Below are 21870 nucleotides of genomic sequence, written 5' to 3'. Positions count from 1 at the left end.
TGATAGGTGTCCAGCACATTTTTCACTGATGGCTAGAAACGAGTTTCAGAGGCAATTACCAAATCATTGGATTAGACACAGAGATGTGTCATGGGCGGATCATTCACCAGACTTGACGCCTCTGAATTTTTCTTGTGGGGATTCGTAAAAGACATTGTTTATAAAGACGTTCCAACTACAACTAATGATATGTGAGAGAGAATTGTCAGAGCATGTGCTTCGATAAGTGCTGATGTGATACGGAATACCACTTAATCCATGATAAGAAGATTGCAAAACTGCGTTGATACCAATGGTCATCACTTCAAACACCTTCTGTAAATGGACATTCATGCCACCTTTGTGACCTTCGTTGACCTTCATAGACATTACTGTTACACATCATTGGATTCATCTCAATAGCTGCTATCAAAAAATAAGTACCAAACTATAGCATCCCATCTAGCCACAAAAAACCAACGTCATATTATGGCTCCCATTGTCCCATGCAACCTTTGTCCCACAAACTTTTCAGCTGCTATCATACTTTCGGAATTATTCTTGGTGGCAATAGTTAGTGACTCACTCTGTATAAGATAGCACATAATCACTTAATATGTCCACACCCTAAGCAATAAAACAGATAAATTCTCTGATTCTAGAATATACAAAATACTTGTAAAAGTTGCTCAAGCTACTACAAAGGCTAACTGGTAGGAATTTTCAAATTAGATGCAGTGAACTTATCAACTGTTACACATATAACCAATTTACAAAATCAGCAACAGCAACATACATAAAAAACACTGGACATCCTTTTGGATGCATATAAGAGTATTGTAAGGTGCTTCACCACTTCCACAAACCTCACACAATGAATTTAATGGAGGAGCTCAAAACTTTTGTATACCACAAAAAGCAAGGAGAAAAAATTCTCAATGACAAACCAGATAATGAATCAGTTAATTTCATCAAATGTTTCTCCTGCATATGATACCTGTAAAATTTTCATAAATATGTACACTGCATCATTAGAGAAAAAAGTAATCCATAATTTAGTAGTCAGTAGTAGCAAAAATACACTTAATAATTTACAACCCTACATATGTACACAATGCAATCCAATAACATTGTAACAACTCTGACTGTGTACAAACTCTTTGTGAAGCCATAGTGTCATAATATCTTTGTAACATGTTTTGTTAACAAACAGTGTAAGTGATGATTTGTGTGCATGCAATATTCTATTTAGTGGAGGAGGCATAATACCTGTAAGTAGTCAAACAAAAGTGCCATTTCCATCATTATCGTTTAAAAACACTCACTGATTCATTTTGTCCAATTTCCTATTTGCAGTCTAATTTCAAAAAGGCACAAGAGAGTTAGAAAATCACAGATGGAAACATCACGATACATATTCATGTAAACAAATGCACAAGTTCCGTTTAAAATGAGAATAAATTCTTGAAATGCATTGCGCTAAGTGTCAAAAAATATTTAAATCATAAAGGTGAACTAATGTAACCAATGCGCAAATGAAAACATACCCACTCAGCGGTTGTGAAAAAGTGTAGATATCTGCTAGTAAAGGCAGACAAATAATATACCATGTGATACCATGAGTGGAGGAACACATATGAGGTGTCAAAGTGTAACTTATCTAGTGTTTTTATTTCAGAAAAATTCGAGAGTGAATTTTTTTTTTTTTTTTTTTTTTTTTTTTGCAGAAAGGAGGAAACTTTAGCAGAGAAAACTATGAGGAAACTTGAAGCAGAAGCTGTAGCTCAGCACTGCAGTGAGACCACAGTCAGACAGCAGGTGATGTCAGCTCCTGTGTCATGAGACCACGAATGCCAAAATCAAGTCAAAATCCACCTTATCAGCCACATCTGGTCATCACCCATAATTGATCAGAATCTCTCAACAGTAGCAAGAGCTCCGTGACACCATTCTAGGTGTCAATGCCCTGGGGACAGCCTCTGAGAAGCCGGTCTGGCCTGACTGACTTCCACTCCATCGATACACACTGACGATTACACCAGACCCTGATCATTGACCTGTTCCAGATGGTTCACGGTAGCTCACAAATACAGCCCTTCCAAGAATTCAGCACCGAGAATGAGCATTTAAATCCTGGTATACCTCAGTGTCGTTTTTGACACTGCAGGCCCATGCAAGGCACCTGCTGTTTGTCAGCCAGGATTCTTTGCTGTAACCTCTGCCACCACTGGGACTCAAACGATGGATGTCTGCCTAGTTCAGGTAGTAGACACTGCCTTAGCCACCAGACCCTGCTGTTCAGCAATCCAGAGTTTGACTCCGGGCAATGCCATTGCCTTGCCAATGTGATTGTGCGACCTTCTTCATTAGAGAAGTTCTGTTGGCCACCTATAACCACAGCATGGCTGCATTCTGCCGTCTCAATTCGCCTCACACACTAGAGATGCCAGTGCAGTGCTCTGCCTTCAGAACAATGCATGCACACCACTTGCCATATACCAATGCCTGCAGCTATGAGGTCGGAATATTATGAAGACACTCTGGGCAGCACAAGACAGCAGTACTGAACTAGTAAGCAACTAGTAAGGAGTTGTTGTATCTTCACCAGGACTCACCTCTGCTGCTATCCACAACCCTCATCTCGAGCAGAGAACTCAGCCCCCACCCATCCTAACTTTCTCACTTTTACGCCTCCATCCATGTCTAGTTCTACCACTTGACAAGAAATTACTTTAAAGACCTGTCATCTCTGCTCCATGTATTTTCGTTTCAGCAGCCCTCCTTTTATTCAGTATTGTGTTATATCTCAGAATACTTGTGACATGTGTGAGCCATGTCTACATGGTAGCTATGAAAATAATGTTCTTTCAGACATCATTATTTTTATGGTGCCCATCAAAAAATAAATGCCACATTATATTAATTAACTGTATCTTAATTAAGTGCGTTCAGTTCACTGATTATACCGTGAAATACAAAGATGATTGCTTGGAAAATCCTTCAAAGTTAACATCAGTAAACAAATAAGAGAAACATGCAGGAATTGTCAGATTTCTCAACAGCAGAAAACAGTGTGCATAAAATTTTAAGGGATTAAGATACAGGAAGGTACTGTAAAATGAAATGGTTCTCAGCTTGTTTATCAGTAAAATTTTTGATATTGTTGTTGCTTTATTATTTTTATGATAGCATCTTTCCTGGGAGTTAGACAGTACAGCCTGTATACTGCTTCTGTATATTCACCAGCTTAAGCATGTTGGATGCAGCAGGCTGAGGTCCAGGAGCTCCCTGTGTCTCTCGTCCAGATGCCACGTAGTTCCTGTGTGTGTTGTGTTCTTTCAGTATGGTTTGCTGGGCTGCATCATCCACCCCCCTGGCCATCACCTGAGAGCAGGCACTGCCTATTCCCTGGAAACGGCATGTAAATAATTGATGAAAATTATTCTGCTTAATAAAGATGTTAAATTGGATCTTTGCTGCAAATAGATGAATTATTTCGATTTAAAAGCAACAGTATTTCATGCAATGTGGAACTGGAAAAGGTATAGATATACTCATTATTTCATACAGTGATTAAATTTTTCAGTTCCTTTTATGAAGGAGAACCCAACGAGCAATGACCCAAGATAAACTCTCACAAAGAGAAGCAGCCATTAGCAACAGTCAGTAATTGTTGACTTTTAAATGCAATAACAGTTGGCCATTCAGATGTAAAACCTAACCAAACCAAAGGTTTTTCTGACTATGGTGGTCAACTGTTAACAATAAGATGAGGGTGCTTATAATTAAATAACAAATTAACCTCTGGAAGAAACACATTTCAATTTCCACAGGAGAGGGTAAAATTTGTTAATTGCACACTATGTTTTCCAGGTTACAAATGTTGTTCAGTGTGACAACCAACTGCATCCATAACAGCCAGGAACTGGTCTAGAGACTGCTCCACTATTGCCCAAAACGTCACAGGTGCGATGTTGGCTACCTCCCACATGTGTTAGTGTTGTGTTGATGAAACATGTCCTTCAGGAAACCCATAGCCAGAAATCAAATGGGTTCAAATCCAGTGAACTTGGTAGCCACGCAGTTTGGAAAGATTGGTCATTGATTTGGTTTTCTCCAAATGTGTCGTGGAGCACCAAGTGACCTCATGATGCAGTGTGTGGTGGAGTTCCATCATGCATCAAAACAGTTGAGTCCAAAGAAACTCCCTCTCACAGAGCGTGTATCGCATGTTGGTGAATCAGACCACTGCAACGTGTGCCATTCGTGCTGCATGTCCTTGGTCCTTGGGGTCCAAATTCCTCCTACACCACTGTACCAGTACTGGGACTTTACAGTAAGTCATGACACAATGCAAATCCTGCAGTGCTCAGTCTGAACACCATTCATATAAAACTGGGCACCCATATGGTAAACAGTTTTCCATCTATACTGGCTCAAGCACAAAGTTTAATTATAAAGACCCTGAATATTGGCCAGATGGGTACAGATAAGAGAAGAATCATAAACAATGATTCAGCTACAGTATTTAGAAAAAAATTATTGGTGGAAAGCTATGGAAAAATGTGTAAAGCAGACAATGTAGATGAAAAATTTAACACTTTCTTAAATACATTCCTGAAGAACTTTGAGTCTTATTCTCTCTTAGAAGAAGCAAGGCTCAAATCAAACGGAAGCAAATAAGGGATGGATAGCTCCTGGGACTAAACTATCTTCTACTAATAAGAGAGAACTCTACCTAATTCAGAGGAGAAACTGAGGTCAAGAGATGGAACTTTGTTATCACCAGTATTGTAAAATCATCAAGTATATTTTTAAAAAGTGAATCACATGCACTATGCTAAGAAAATCGAACAACCAAAATAAGCCAAAAACAATTTGGAACATTATTAGACAAGAAACAAATGAATATAGTGATCCAAATAAAGCTGAGCCCCCATAAAACAGCTTTGGTAGAAATGGTGAGACTTGCAAATAATTGGCCATAAATTCAATGATTACTTTCTCACAATGGCAGCAAACATTACACCACCAATAAAGAGCCAAAAACAGATGGGTTATAATTTACTTCTGCAGAAACTAGGTAGACCACCAACAGACATTAATTTCAAAAATATATCAACAAAGTAGATAACGAAATTCATCAGGTCACTAAAAACTAGTAACCTACCGGCTATGATTGTGTTTTCTGTAGAATATTAAAAAAATATCCTGACTTTATATGATTGTCCTAATGCTACCTTCATTATCAATCAATGGCTCATGGCATATTTCATGACAGACTTAAAAATGCTTTAGTAATACATATCTGCAGAACTATAAATAAATAATTTAATGAATAAAATAAACTAATTATGTGAACTTTTGTAATAATTAACTATCAATGAACTCCTATATATGAGTATATCATTTTTGCTTACATGGGCTAAGATGGTGGTAAAAACAACAAAAGTGCTGCAAATTTCTTCAGTAGTTGAACATAGACAGTCCAATAATTTGTTGAAACCACAAGCAATAATAAAAAAATTTCATTTTTATTTTATACCGATTTCTGTTATAGGTATTCACAAAAGTTGCTAGAAATCCTTGCAGCAAAATGCAAAGTCCCGCAAAATAACAGCACAAATCTTAATTGTGGCTCTGTTAGTCAAAATTCAACTGAAATTGATTTGGTCTTACTACAACAGATAACTTTAAGATGCAATTGCATCGGGAAGTGAGAGTGAGGACCAGTAGATGTTGAAGAGGCCTCAGCAGAATGAGCGACTATCTTCTTCATGTAACATTAATACAAGACTTTTGCTGAGTAAACACTTTCTTTGCTTTAGTTGCTCTTCCCAAAAGATAGTTCCATGAAGCTAAAGGGAGTTAAGATATGAAAAAAGTTTTGCACATTGACTTCCAAGCTAAGACAACCAAATATACTTCTCAGCACAAAATATGTCAAAGAGCTTTTTATTATTTTTTACCATAACTACATTTTAGCTTGTTTTTAGCACATAGCATTTCGTTTTTATTGTACAAACACTCTTACAGTGCAACACCTTCAAAGAGAAATAATGTACAAGTTTCAGATAAAGGCTGTCATTCACAGTGGGATCTAAAGAACATGATGTGTGAATGACTGAATGAATTTATGAGGCAGAATTAGTGTCCAGTAGCTACAATCAGGACAAACATCAGTACTGATGGTAGACACATATAAAAGTACATAAACTTTCCTAATTAATAGTTCCATCCTCAGGAAAGAAAAATAAAATGTGCATATGGCATATTTGGTTGGGAATCACCTCCTGGGGAGTTCGGCTGCCTTGTGCAAATCTTTTTATTTGATGCCACTTTGGTGACTTGCATTTCAATGATGATGAGGCCAAAACACACCTAGTACCAAGCAGAGCAAATTCCTAATCTAGCTGTGAATCAAACAAAACCATGAGTTTCTGACCCTCAGAAACGAGAGAGAAGTAGACTGGGGAAGATTAAAAAGGAGGGTCAAGTACCTCAGACATCAGGATGAGAGGGATCCACTTGCTGAGATGACAAGGGTATACTTTTTTATTTTATCAAAATATTCTCTTGATGTACAGGTGTGTCCTTCTCATTCTGGAATATGAGTGAGATGCCTTTCTTTTTTACCCTTCCCCAAGCTATCCTCTCCTCCCTGTGGGTGAAAATATTAGTTATGAAAACTAGGATAGTGTATGTACTTTTATATGAATCTATCAGCAGTACTGACATTTCTACTAAAGGTAAATCCTGGCCTGCAATTCCATCTCATAGTTTTATACTTTTCACAAGAGAATTTTCCTTTTGATACAATTGATTGAGTGAATGAACTGTTGCATACAACTTTATCTGTCTTACAAAATGGCTTTGCACAGAGAATTATTCTGTGAAGTATACTGTGAAAATACAGTGTATTTAATGTAATTAAACAAGAGCTTACCTGGTAAATGCAAAGTGTGTGGTCACTGCAAAGACTGCAGTAACTAGACTGCCCTGTGGTTTTGGTTAACAAGGTGGCAATGACCACTATTGCTAGGGTGACAGCGTTCAACCTGGCAACATTGAAATGTCATATAATAGATGTAGGGTGTCTACTTTACTGTTTAAAATTTTCACAATGTGTTTATCTCTTGGCTTTCTTAGTACCTCATTCTACCCTAAATAACAAAAAATTATTGCCAAACTTTCATTTATAAGAAGAGGCAATATAATTTTGATTTATTTGCTACATCCAAACTACATGCCTTTCTATTTGTTTTGCACTAAGTGACAGTCTCGTATCCAATAGTTTCCATAAAATAGACCAAAGTCACAAAAAATGATCATAATTTTGGAAATCTAAAGCAAGTGGTATGGAAGTTAAGTGTGTTGTGACAGTAGTGCAGAACATACTACCACAGACAGACCAGCAGTGAGAAACTTACAACTTGTTCTCTGTCCACATATGCTGGTTTGAGAACAGTCAGTAGGTGTTGTAAGTGTGGCAGAAGATGTAATAATTAACATGGCATAATGGTGTCCAGGGTTACAGGGTGATTGGCACATTTCTGGCAGGTCGTTCACTGACAGGGCATGCCAGATAGCTATATTTGTTTGTTGCGATAGACTGAAATATGTAACATTTAACACCTGATTTAGTAATCACAATGTCCAGCTAAGGAGTGATAAGGACATCAAATCCCATCAAAGAGCAACACTTGCTACTTTGTATTTGAGGAGAAGGATCAAGGCGTCATCCCACTACTGATCTTGCCACTGCATTCTGCAGACTGTAGATGGGATGGTGTAAAGGTGGTACCTTTGGTAGAAAAAGCATATGCAGGCTGCCATCTTCTTTAGTCATTCTCTGTCTCTTGGACATCTCCACAGGCAACTTAGAATTTGTTAGGTAATTAGCACCAGAAGCACTGGTTCAATTTCTGCATCAACCTGCAATCTCTGAATGTTTACTGGTCAGATCATCTTATATTAACTGCAGTGATGACATTATGAAGTGACTGGACTCTCGTCAGATTATTTGTGTACATTCTACGTAACTACTCAGTCTGTGAAACAGATTTCAGGTGCTGTTTTAACAGCACAAACTTGTCTGTTGCTGCTGACTATTCTATTGTACATTTTCCTTTTCTTTTATTGACATTCAGTGTAACATCAAGCAGTTTAATAAATGGCAGTGTACAAGGGGCGTTTGAAAAGTCTGTGCAAAGTCCGAGAGATGGCACCACTGGAGCGTATCACGGTCGTGTTTAGTTAGTTGCATCTTTGGAAAGAACGCGCACCAAGTGTCAGTCGTATTGGTCTATTTCTTTGTGTTTGGCATTCGTGTGAATCAAGGAAGTCGAGTGATTGTCAAAAATTGGTCGATAAAGAATTTTGTGTGGTAATTAAACGTTACTTTATGAAAAGCAGAACGCCTCAGGAGACTAAAGAGAAGCTTGATAAACATTCGGTGACTCTGCACCTTCGATTACAACAGTTTATAAGTGGTTTCAAAATTTTTGGAGTATCCATATGGGCACAAGTGATGCTGAATATTCTGGACGCCCTGTGGAGGTTACGACTCCAGAAACCATTTATAAAATCCACAATGTGGTGATGGATGACAGAAGAGTTAAGGTGCGTGAGATTGCTAGTGCTGTGGGCATCTCGAATGAATGGGTATATAATATTTTGGATAAACATTCGTACATGAGAAAGCTATCCGCAATGGGCTCCAAGATTGCTACCGCTTGACCAAAAACGGAATCGCGTGAGGTGTTGCAAGGATTATTCGCAGCTGTTCAGGAAGAATCTGCAGGACTTCAACCGTCGTTTCTTCGTTGTGGATGAAACATGGATACATTATTATATTCCTGAGACCAAACAATAATCTAAACAAGACGGTACCAAGAGAGAATCTGCACTAGAAAAGGCGAAGATCATTCCTTCGGCCGGAAAGGCTATGGCGAGTGTCTTTTGGGATTCGCAAGGGATAATCCTCATCGACTATCTGGAAAAGGGTAAAACTATTACAGGTGTATGTTATTCGTCGTTATTGGACCGTTTGAAAACCGAGCTGCAAGAAAAACGCCTGCGATTGGACCGCAAAAAAATCCTTTTCCATCATGACAAAGCACTAGCACACACCTCAGCAGTTGTGGTCGCAAAATTAATGGAAACAGGATTCCCCCCCTATTCTCCAGACTTGGCTCCCTCGGACTATTATTTCTTCCCCAATTTGAAGAAATGGCTGGTGGGACAAAGATTTGATTCAAATGAGGAGGTGACTGCAGCAACTAACAGCTATTTTGCAGACTTGGACAAATGATATTATTCAGAAGGGATCAACAAATTACAACAACGTTGGACAAATTGCATAAGTCTAAAAGGAGACTATATCGAAAAATAAAAAAGGTTTACCCCAAACATTTAAGTAGGTTTTATTTTTGCATGGACTTCTCAAACACCCATCGTAGTGCAGAAACAACGTTGGTGCTGGGTTCGTTCAGGCTACTGTAGCAAATTATTTCACATCAAGGTGAATTCAGAATGTATGGAAACAGCAAAGAATATTGCCATAAAATCATCTCCAGCAACAAAATCTCATTACCAACAACAGGAAACATGTCTCCAGAAGACCGATGACATCGCAGTTTGGTCTCTTCCCTCAAAATAACCCAACCCCCATGTCTCTAGAAATTTTTGGAACAAGTAGGGCATTCTTCGGCTTTGAAAACATGGGGGATATTAAAACATTGTGCTCACTGAGCTATCCAGGCATGACTCACAAACCAATGTCACAGCTTTACTTCTGTCAGAAACTCACTCTGCTGTGTGATGAGTTGTACCTGGATACCTGCCAGTAAACGTATAGCACATAAAAGGCATATGGGTTCATTTTCTGGTCTGGCACACAGTTTTAATATGCCAGGGTGTCTCAAATCAGTATTCACTCTGCTGCAGAGTGAAAGATCCACTCTGAGATCATGGAACACTCTCGCTAATGCAGCAGCAGCGGCAGCTTCTAAATCCAAGCTGTCTCTACACAGTCTGAAGTTTGTGGCAGAGGACACTTATTATTGCAATGCATATTAAGGTTCCTACCCATTCCATTCACATATGGAATGTAGGATGTGTGACAGCTTGTACGCCAATCTGCGATCCGTTATTCACCTGATTTTATTGCACAAGCCCCATACCATGGATACTGTAAGGGTTTGAAGGATAGTTCCAGTTTCTGCCTGAAAGAAGCTTCTTGAAGTTTCCATACAGGTTATCATGAAATCTATGTCCTCTTTATTCAAGTATCTACCAGTTAAAATGTTTCGCTATTCCTGTCACACTCTCTCATCAGACAAACAAGCCTGTGACCATTCCCACATTGCTTCACTGTGTACACTACATGCCCTGGTTAATCCAACCCAATATGAGTCCCTAACACTACAGCAGTATACAGGTAAGGGCAGTACAAAGGTTTAATATAAAATCTCTTGTGCAAACAAACTGTAGTTACCTGATACACTACAAACGAATCATAGCCTTCAATTTTCTTTACTTACAGCTGAGCCTATGTGTTCATTCCACTGCAAATCTCCACACTGTTACTCCCAAATATTAGCTTGGTGCATAAGTTCGTAGTGTTTTTCAATAAGTTTAATAAACACAACACATACGTGTAACACAGACTTTAGTCATTAATAATATATTCTGCTTCACTTCTTACAATAACCTGACAAATCTAGCGTAACTCTTCTATTATGCAATTATAAAAATCATGTGATTTTAAGGTGCAGAACTCGCTGAACCATGTTCGGAGCACATTTTCATCTGGAAAGGAAGTTTTGTGAAGGTTGTTTCATAGAGAGCAGAAAAGTCTAAAAACTGAGGGTGTAACATCAGGTGAATAAGGTGAATGTGGAATGACTTCCCAACGCAACTCCTGCAATACGATTTTTGTCAGTCTAGCAGAATGTGGGCAGGCATTATTGTGGAGTAGCATTACTTCACGCAGTCCTTCCGGTGGTTGTCCTTGGATTGTGTCTGTAAGATGTCTCAGCTGTTGACAATAAATGTCAGCAGTGATGGTTATATCTCAGAAAAGCACTTTGTAGTACAACACACAGTTGCTGTTCCACAAGATGCGTAGCACTATACTTTCTGGATGTGCACAGGATGTTGTACGCGGAGTTGCTGCGTAGTTTGGGCTCAACCGTTCCTTTCTTTTCCATGTGCTAGCATGAATCCACTGTTTCTCATCACTAGTAACGATACGGGATAGGAATGGTCGCCGGTGTTCACAAGCCAATTGATGATGAGTAAGCATAGATGCACATGCTGATTTTTGTGATTCCGGTTTAGAGCATGTGATACCCATACAACAGATTTTTTAACCTTTCGCATTGCATTCAAATTTCACACAATGATGGAATGATCACAATTCGTCATGCTTGCCAATTCTCGTTACACTAACATGAATCATTGTGAGGTTTATGCGTTTAAACACTCTTCAGCAAACCCATAGAGTCTTCCTGAATGTGGGCATCACTAATGTCAAAACGATCCTCCTTAAAATGAGAAAATCATTTTCTTATTGTGCTCTGTCCAATGGCATTATCCCTGTACATGGCACAAATGCTTCTAGCTGCATCCGCTGCTGTCACTCCTCTATTGAATTCAAACAGAATATGTCGGAAATGTTCTGATATATTCTCTTGGCATTCGATTTTCTAGCGTTCACAGCTCCACTCACTATCTCCAAATGACGAAATGATTACAATTATGTGAACTCAGACACCAACATGCAAAACAAAACCGATACAATCTTAAGCACCAACCTAATATTTCAGCGGCATAATTAACTCTGGTTGTGACTCATTAATCTAGTAATCAAAAGATATCACACCACTTACGCTTTGTAAATGTGTAACTTTGCGTTTTTCTCCGTTAGGAACTAATTGCCAGCCTTTCACAATTCTGATGTGATTTAACTGGATACGGTTTTAGTGCTATTTCTACCGAATATAATTTCTTCATAACTCACTGCATCACGTGTGAAAAGTCTGAGATTTCCACTAATACTGTCAGCTAAATTATTAATATATAACATGAACAACAGCAGGCATAACCTCAATGCTCGCACAGGACTCTCCATCCAGGATAAGGTGCTGCGTCCTACCTGTCAAGAAAACTTCGATCCAGACACAAAACTGGTTACATATCCTAATCAAAGGTTTTCAGTGACATTAACCAATGAATCAATGGTAACAGGTGAAAATTTGTACCTACCAGGACTCGAACCTGGATCTCCCATTTAACACAAGTGGTTGTCTTCGCCACTTCAACCATCCTAGCACATTTCCCATCCAGTCCAAACTCTCACCCCGTTACAACTAATGTAGCGTCACCTACACATGAACCCATCAATCACCATTTCAGATTCCCGCACGAAATCGGGCTTGGTGTATATCCACACTGAAAGAATGGATCATCATCACATATATCTGTGTGTGTGTGTGGGTGTGTGTGTGTGTGTGTGTGTGAATATCAAGTGTGAAGAGCATGAGTTGGGTTTTGTATGCTCGGCGTTTGCCTATGGCAGTTATGAAATGATTCATGCAACCACCTTTGGGTGGCCGGGTGCATTTAAATTAACTTCTTAATTTTTGTCCATCAATAGAGGGTAGGAAGCCTGTGATTCCTGTCCTGAGCCACAAAAGCTTTTTTCTGTACTGAAGGTAACACGAGAGTGGGCCAAATTGGTCATAGTGTGGCTAAGAAACATTCAGGTGGTAGAAAGCGTATGTCGTACGACTTTGGACTGTCATTCATGCTCTGTCATAATGGAAACTCTGGTACTGATGTCGCCATTATGCGCTATGTTCGACATGATGAGCTTTGTATGACATATTTTATAATCGATTACTTTTTTTTGGAACTATTCAAAACTGACTGATAATCAAATCCGCGTGTCACATCCTCTAATTCTCATCATTTCAGCTACCCAATAGCGACGGTGCCGAATGTCTGGATAGACTGTGTAGGCCTAACTACCGTCTTTACGCTAATCTAAAGCGCCATCGAATGTAATGCGCACCCCAATTTTAAAAATTAAATTAATAAAAAAATGAATTTTGGCACACCGCTGGTAGGGTATTTTCGTATTGTTGAAATTTGTTTTACAATACTAACGTTATTTCAAACATTAGTGAATGTATACAGGGACTATAAAAAACAACAATAATTTATTTTTGAGTTACTCGTTATGGAAATAAGTTACATTTTCATTATTAAAAAAACGCCTAACTTAATTACCTACAGTGTTCAGTGGTGGAGTACTTATTGCTGTCAGAAGTAGGTTACCTTGTAGTGAAATTGAAGTACATATATGCTGCGAAATAGTATGGGTAGGTGTTATACTTGACAAGCGGACTAAACTATTAATTGGATCGTTTTAGTGAGCCCCAACTCGGAAGATGTAGTTGCTGAACAGTTCAAAGGAAACTTGAGTCTCATTTCAAATAAGTACCCCACTCATACAATTACACAGGCCAACGAAAAAATTTTTTTGAAAAACTTTTTTTACTTTGATAGTTGATTTTTATAGATTTTTATGAGCTGAATCCAATTCTAGCCCTAGTTTTTGTATCACCCATAGTTTTAGATCAATATACTTTTTATTATATAGTATAAAAATCCAATGCTATACGGTAAATGGGGAAATTAATGAAACACAACATAAGCATGGTTTGTATTTACAGTAAGCTACTTAAAACAATGATAGGTGTAATAGAAGTTTCACTTGTCAGGTGGAATTGCTTTGTATTTTCTTTCTCTTTTTTCTTTGAAGCTTCTTTTGTAGCTTTTTCTATGATGAGTCGCTTGTTGAACTTCTCAGTGAAGTGGACAACATTGTCCCCCACCATGTTGGTGTTCCAGCGGCCTTGGCAGCGTTTTTCCATTACTTAAATGTCCTGGTGAAAACGCTCTCCTTGCTCCTCACTAATATCTCCCACATTGTCCAGGAAGTAATCACGGTGACTGTTCAAAAAGTGAACTTTCTGGCTCAATAAACATCCAAAAGTTTTAAACTTCTTTAGCATTTTGGGCCTTTTTCATCTCCTTGAATGATACCCATGCTTCTTTCTCATTTAATATCATTGTGGATTCAAAGTTAACATCAAACATCAATTTTCTAATGTCGTGTTCGACAAAGTCGCCTTCTTTCAGTTAGCTTTGGAAAGGTGTGGAAACTTTTGGCAGAGATACTTAAACATGGTCCATCTTTAGGCAAAGGCTTTACAAACTGTTTCATTAGACCTCACTTTATATGTATAGGTGGTAGGAGTACGTTTTTTGGATCTACAGGGTTTTTGGGTAGAATGTTCTTCTCACCAGGTTTTAAAGACTCCCTCACAGACCAGTTCTTTCTGCACAAGTGTTGATCCCTAGCCCTACTGTCCCATTCACAAAAGAAACATGGAAATTTGCTAAAGCCACCTTGGTCACCAAGGAGCATGCACATTACTTTTAGATCGCCACATATCATCCAACCATGAGCAGCACTACTTCCAGGTTTTCATAGCTTTCTTTCATGTGTACAGAATGTCCAACAGATACAGATGCATGCATGTTACCATTGTATAATAAAACAGCCTTTGAACTAGTTTTGGATGAATCAATAAACAGCCTCCAGTGTTCCTTTTTGTATTCAATACCAAACTCATTCATTAGACTGGGAATGTCTGAGCAGTACACTAAATCACCTTCTTGTTGAAAAAACTTGGAAAATTGCTGCTGTCTCTTTCTATACGTGTATATGCTGGTTCCAACTGCCAATAAGTTCTTTTGTTTCAATCTAGAGCCAAACAATTCAGCTTTTTCTTTCGTTAAGGACAGATTCCTAACCAAATCGTTAAGCATGGTCTGAGTAAACAATTTGGGCTCTAGACTTTCTGTATTAAAATGGAATTCATCATCATCTGGTTCATGTAAATCACATTGTAATCATAAAATACTTCTGTTGGAATACAAATTAAATCTTCTGGTGGTACAGGAACTGGCAAATTTACACCATGCCCTTCTGGTTGGATGGAGGCCAGAAGGTTAGGGTAGCTTATTACCTTCTAGATTACCTTCTTGTTTTTCGAATTATGACCAGTAATATCAACACTGCAAAAGTAGCCATCATTGGAATGATTTCTTGGCTCCCTCCATACCATAGGAACAGCAAATCTTAAGGCTTTTTTCTCCTTTTTGGACCATTTTCTCAGATCATCAACAGACACATAACATACCTTATGCAGTGCGCAAGATTTATCTTGATCACCAGTTTAGATCCAAAGTATGATAGATAAACCTTTTTCACAAAGTCTGTAATGTTTCTTTGGTGTTTTGTAATCGAAAATTCACCAAAAATATAACTAAAACTGTCAGCAGAGTTTTTACAACCACAATTAGACATTCTACTGAGCACATGTACAGGAAATGGGAAAGTGAGGTTAGGTTGACAGTAAACAAAACACCATCTGTTTAATAACACAAAAATACGGTAGAATTGACATTTTATTGCCACCATATGCTTTTCAGCAGTGCTACCAACGTCATCTACATTCATTACACCTCCTTTTTAAATTATTTTAACTATATATAAGCTGTTAAATTCTTAAAAAAATCGCTTAATTTAATAAATTTAACTGTAAAATGTGAAGAAATGGTGGGTGATACAGTTTTTTAAGTATCATATTTGGATTTTTCACCTTAAAAACATAAGAATAAGGTATTTTCAGCAAAAAAGTTTTTCCATCATTGGCCTGTGTTAAAAGTCGACGTCGACTTCAATCTACCCTCGATATGCTGGAAAAATTATACGTTTAAAGCTGGCTGCAGGCAAAAACCGTCATCCAAAATTGTGCTGAATGCTTTCTCAGAAAATTATTTTGAGCAATTAATTCATAAGCCCATTCAAAGCGTGAATGGTTGCTAAAGTATGCTTGACCACTTAGCAACAAATAGCCCTGGACAAATAGGGAGTATCGTGACGAATACAGGTATTAGCGACCACAAGGCAGTTGCTGCTAGGCTGAATACCATATTACCTACAACCATCATAAACAAATGCAAAGTATATCTGTTTAAAAAAGCTGATAAAAATTCCTTTAACACCTTTTTAAGAGACAGTCTTTACTCCTTCCGATCTGACCATGTAAGCATAGAAAAGAATTGGAATGATTTCAAAGACATATTATCGACGGCAATTGAGAGATATATACCATATAAATTAATAAGTGATGGTGCTGATTCCCATGGTACACAAAACGGGTCAGCAAGGAAAAAAGCATGACAGATTTAAAAGAACGCAAAATCCCCAAGACTGACAAAGTTTTGCAGAAGTTGGAAAGATAGCGCATACTTCAATGCAAGATGCTTATAATAATTTCCACAACGAAACTCTGTCTCGGAATCTAGCAGAAAACCCAAAGAGATTCTGGTCATACGAGGGTGAGTCAAATGAAAACCTTAAATATTTTGAAATATTATTTTTTGTGCAGAAGTGGTACAAAGCTGTATCACTTTTCAACATAATCGCCGCCACACTCAATGCAAGTCCTCCAGCGCTTACAAAGTGTATAAATTCCTTTAGAAAAAAATTCTTTTGGTAGTCCGTGCAACCACTCATGCACCACGTGGCGTACCTCTTCATCAGAACGGAACTTCTTTCCTCCCATTGTGTCTATGAGTGGTCCAAACATCAGCAATCCACGTTGCTTTGATTTGATTGCAGGCCGCAGATGATTTTTTAGGAGATACGTGTGTGATGCACTGGTGTCAGTGGTCCCTCTAGGCATGTAATGCTCCAAAAGGACGCTCCTTTCGTCCCAAAAGAGAGTCAGCATAACTTTCTCTGCTGATGGTTCTGTTCGAAACTTCTTTGGTTTTGGTGATGAGGAATGGCGCCATTCCTTGCTCGCTCTCTTCGTTTCCGGTTGGTGGAAGTGAACCTAGGCTTCGTCCCCAGTAACGATTCTTGCAAGGAAACCATCACATTCTCGTTCAAAGCGCCGAAGAAGTTCTTCACGAGCATCAACACGTCGTTCTCTCATTTCAGGAGTCAGCTGCCGTGGCACCCACCTTGCACACACTTTGTGAAACTGGAGCACATTATGCACAATTTAGTGTGCTGACCCATGACTAATCTGTAAACATGCTGTAATGTCATTCAGTGTCACTCGGCGGTTTTCCTTCAATCTAGCTTCAACTGCTGCAATGTTCTGTGGAGTCACAACTAGTTCTGCCTGACCTGGACGAGGAGCATCTTCCACTGAAGTCACATCATTTGCGAACTTCCTACTCCATTCGTAGACTTGCTGCCGTGACAAACATGCATCACCGTCGATGAATTTCGATAGGTTTCACACTTTCAATACGCAAAAACCGAATAACAGAACGCTGTTCTTCCCTGGTGCAAGTCGCAAGAGGGGCGGCCATCTTTATACTGATACTGCGACGGTATGTGTGCATCTGCACTATGCTGCCACCTACAGGCCATCCTGCACGCTGTTTGTAGCACGCTTACCAACTTACAGGATAACAGCGCGAAATTTCGATTTGTTATTACAAATTTAAGGTTTTCATTTGACTCACCCTCGTACATTAAGCATACCAGTGGCAAGACTCAATCAATACCTTCACTGTGCGATAACAACAGTGAAGTCACTGATAACAGTGCCACTAAAACAGAGTAATTAAACTCGGTTTTCCGAAATTCTTTCACCAAAGAAGACGAAGTAAATATTCCTGGATTCAAATCAAGAACAACTGCCAAGATGTGAAACACAAAAGTAGATATCCTCTGCGTTGCAAAGCAGGTTAAATCACTTAATAAATGCAAGGCCTCGGGTTCAGATTGCATACCAGTCAGGTTCCTTTCAGAGTATGCTGATACAATAGCTCCATATTTAGCAATTCACAGAAAGATCCGTACCTAAAAACTGGAAAATTGCTCAAGTCACACCAATACCCAAAAAGGGAAATAGTATAATCCGCTGAATTACAGGCCCAGAACACTAACGTCGATTTAGAGTAGGGTTTTGGAACATATGCTTATCGAATATAATTAATTACCTCAAAGAAAACGATTTATTGACAGATAGTCAGCACTGATTCACAAAATGTCGTTCTTGTCAAACACAACTAGCTCTTTATACTCATGAAGTAATCAGTGCTTATAAAGGCACATTTGCATGCCGTGCGTGAGTTTCCTCGGAAACGCGAAATCTTAATTAAATAATTAATCTCTGACAAATAAATAAAGCCTATGGCACAGAACTGCAGCGCTATGTCGCTGATAAAACAAAAAACACAATTACGATACTTTTATGTTTCATTAAGAGGAGAGAGGTCTTGGATAAGTGGTGCGGGAAGCACGTATATTTCATTGACTGGCACACCGCCATATTTGATGTTATATAAGAACACTGCGAGTTGCAATCTTACTAGGCACTCGATTCTGTAAAGAATTTATATTTATGAAAGTAAGTAGAATTATTTAACTGTAGGCTTATTGGTTGAATATATCTGATTTAACTAACTGTGTAAACTTTTTATGTTTAGTAGACAGTCACCTCTGTACGACGTATTGACATGGCTGGCAAAATTACTCTAATATTGAGAATTTAGATTTGAGTCCGCACCTACCGCAGCAGTCTTTGGAAACGATTTAAATACGAAGTCCGATTATTTGAATCACATTTCACGGTCAACTACGATTAACATTGCATTTACGAAAAAGCCATTGTCAAGCGTCTGATACCAAATAATTAAACGTCCACGTTCCAGATAAGCAAATATTAATTACAACCAATCACTATCATATAGATAAAATAATTAACATTTTATTTTATTTTATTTTATTTATTTTATATGCTATCGACAGGGGATGTCAAATTGATTCCATACTTTTTGATTTCCAGAAGGCTTTCGACCCCGTTCCGTTCAGGTTGGTGATGATTCTTTGTTCGAACCGATAGAATGCAGTGTTTTTCTGTATGGTTTGAAGCGTTTACACTTCTGTAAGATAAGAAGGTATTCAAAATGTTAACTCGTGAAAAAAAGCGTTGTGTACAAAATCGGCGTTTTACGATGTATTTTATCCATCCTCCGGACGTTACGAATTTGTAGAGACGTTCATTTTTGAAACTTCCTGGCAGATTAAAACTGTGTGCCCGACCGAGACTCGAACTCGGGACCTTTGCCTTTCGCGGGCAAGTGCTCTACCATCTGAGCTACCGAAGCACGACTCACGCCCGGTCCTCACAGCTTTACTTCTGCCAGTATCTCGTCTCCTACCTTCCAAACTTTACAGAAGCTCTCCTGCGAACCATGCAGAACTAGCACTCCTGAAAGAAAGGATATTGCGGAGACATGGCTTAGCCACAGCCTGGGGGATGTTTCCAGAATGAGATTTTCACTCTGCAGCGGAGTGTGCGCTGATATGAAACTTCCTGGCAGATTAAAACTGTGTGCCGGACCGAGACTCGAACTCGGGACCTTTGCCTTTCGCGGGCAAGTGCTCTATCATCTGAGCTACCGAAGCACGACTCACGCCCGGTCCTCACAGCTTTACTTCTGCCAGTATCTCGTTTCCTACCTTCCAAACTTTACAGAAGCTCTCCTGCGAACCATGCATTTTTGTTATAATTATGCCTCCATAACCTGAACAGAATTTATATCTTGGACCAGGAGGAAATGCCTCGTACAAATAATGAAGAATACGTTAAGTACGCGAAGATAGGTCTTCAGAGCTCTAAATGCATAATGCTCTGTAATAAAAACAACTATTTTTCACTGAAGGCGGCTATTCTCCCTTTACATTTTAGCAATGTAAATCAGTCACAGTGCCAACAACTCAGCGGAAACCTGAACCAGGATGGTCGTTGGGCGTATGAACCCAGTACCTTCATGTGCCTCAATCATTGAGCCACTCAGCTCGGTGATCGCTTTAATAAGCAGCGTAATTGCCATCTTTGAAGAAAGCAGAAAATAATGTTGGCGTGCCCCGCGGGATAGCCGTGCGGTCTCAGGCGTCTTGTCACGGCTCGCGTGGCTTCCCCCCATCGGAGGTTCGAGTCCTCCCTCGTGCATGTGTGTGTGTCTGTTGTCCTTAGCATAAGTTAGTTTAACTTAGATTAAATGGTGGGTAAGCTTGGGGACCGATGACCTTAGCAGTTTGGTCCCATAAGACCTTACAAGTTTCAAAGTTCAAATGTTGGCTTGCATGCTCTGAATACAGTAGGCGCTTACCCACCTGATGGTGGATCCCATTTTGATGACGACCGCCGGATCCTCGACAATATGTTTCTGAACAACGTGTGACCGCCTTGTGTTCGGTATAGGAGCTGCACGAATATATATATCCATATCTTCATGGTGATAAGAAATCATTTGTCCTCGCAGCATTTCAAGGTCGATACCTAACTTCCGCTTAGGACACTTAGTGACAAGGCGCTGATATAGCAAAACAAAGATACGCATGTCTTCAATTGCCGGTTTTATACCTAGCGTTCAACGCGATATGACCGAGGTAATTATTGACCCGGAAACGACGACACGACGTCAGCCACTCTGTATACAACTTGTTTCCGTCTGGAAAGTGCAGAACAGAAGTGAAACACAAGGAAACAGATTATATAACACAGTACAAGGCGTTTTCGATGGAGTTATTCGTTTAATACAGTCAGCACGCCAGCGCTACAGCGGTACTAAGTTTTGAGACGATGGTATAACAGCTGGACACTGAAGACCACGTGTGAGTTTCTACAGTAATTTTCACAAATGTACAAAAGAAAAATCGTAATAAATGGTGATCCCTCGGGACGCAATAGCAACTGAAAGTAACGCCAAATATGTTGGTACAAAAGTGTTTTTAACAAAATTACAATATATAAACCAATGTTGCAGCACTCGGCTTGAGTCACTTTGTAAGCAATTCAAGGTACCGAAGCCTCTATATTCACGTTAAGTGCTTCGCATACTGCTGCACAAGCTGCGCTTGAGGGTACTTTGTACCAATATTCCGACGTCCTATTCTATTCCTTTCCCATACGAAGCCAAGGAAAATGACTGTCTATATTCTTCGGTATCTTGTTTCATTCTCAATGTCTCTATGAGAAATGTGCTATGGAGATATCAGAAATATTGTGCGGCATTCCTCGAATGCCAGGTCTCTAATCAAACCCAACGGGGTTTCGCAATGACAACGACGTACTTTCTTCCAAAGATTCCACTTTTATAAAATAAAACATTGTCCATTGTGCGCTGTAATTAAAAATTCATTATTTACAGCGTACAGCGAATCATGTTTTCTTTTATAAAGTGTTTATAGGCTGTCCATCTTCCCAGGAACAAAATTTTAATGGCCATTTTAATAGCCTGAACATCTCCCTTACATTTTCGTTGGAGTGTTATAACCCGGAATAACACAATAAATTTACTACTTAATATAAAAATGAAAAAGCTGGCATACTATGCTTACTTTCATTCCATAATGTCATATGGGATTATTTTTTGGGGTAATTCATCAAGCCAAGCTAAAGTTTTCTGGGCACAAAAACGTGCAATAAGAGTTATATGTGGTGTGAACTCAAGAAAATCCTGCAGAAGCCTGTTTAGGGAACTAGGGATACTAACTATTGCTACCCAATATATTTATTCCTTAATGAAATTTGTCATTAAAAATAGATCACTTTTTCAAACCAACAGCTCAATTCATGGAATCAATACTAGAAATAAGAATAATCTTCACAAGGATTTAAAGTCACTTAGTCTTGTACAAAAAGGTGTGCATTATTCAGGAACACACATTTTCAATAACTTGCCAGCAGCCATAAAAAGCTTAACAACCAATGAAAT

The 21870-nt window shown here is 38.9% G+C and overlaps 1 protein-coding gene across 1 annotated transcript in view; it reads right to left on the bottom strand.

The window, feature by feature from the left end:
• LOC124613157 (venom allergen 5-like) overlaps positions 1-20341 on the bottom strand; it is a 44127-nt gene extending 23786 nt beyond the window's left edge. Inside the window, exons 1-3 of the mRNA XM_047141785.1 lie at positions 20267-20341; positions 6926-7037; positions 3223-3387 (exon numbers count right to left, since the gene is read on the bottom strand). Coding sequence (XP_046997741.1) covers positions 3223-3387; positions 6926-7037; positions 20267-20283 — 294 coding nt within the window. The 5' untranslated portion in view covers positions 20284-20341. The remainder of the gene's footprint in view (positions 1-3222; positions 3388-6925; positions 7038-20266) is intronic.
• Between the last annotated feature and the right edge of the window lie 1529 nt (positions 20342-21870).

The sequence above is a fragment of the Schistocerca americana genome, chromosome 4 (assembly GCF_021461395.2).
Source record: "Schistocerca americana isolate TAMUIC-IGC-003095 chromosome 4, iqSchAmer2.1, whole genome shotgun sequence".
Classification (NCBI taxonomy): domain Eukaryota; kingdom Metazoa; phylum Arthropoda; class Insecta; order Orthoptera; family Acrididae; genus Schistocerca; species Schistocerca americana.
Note: the sequence above shows the minus strand (reverse complement) of the source record. Positions and strands in the feature narration are given on the sequence as shown.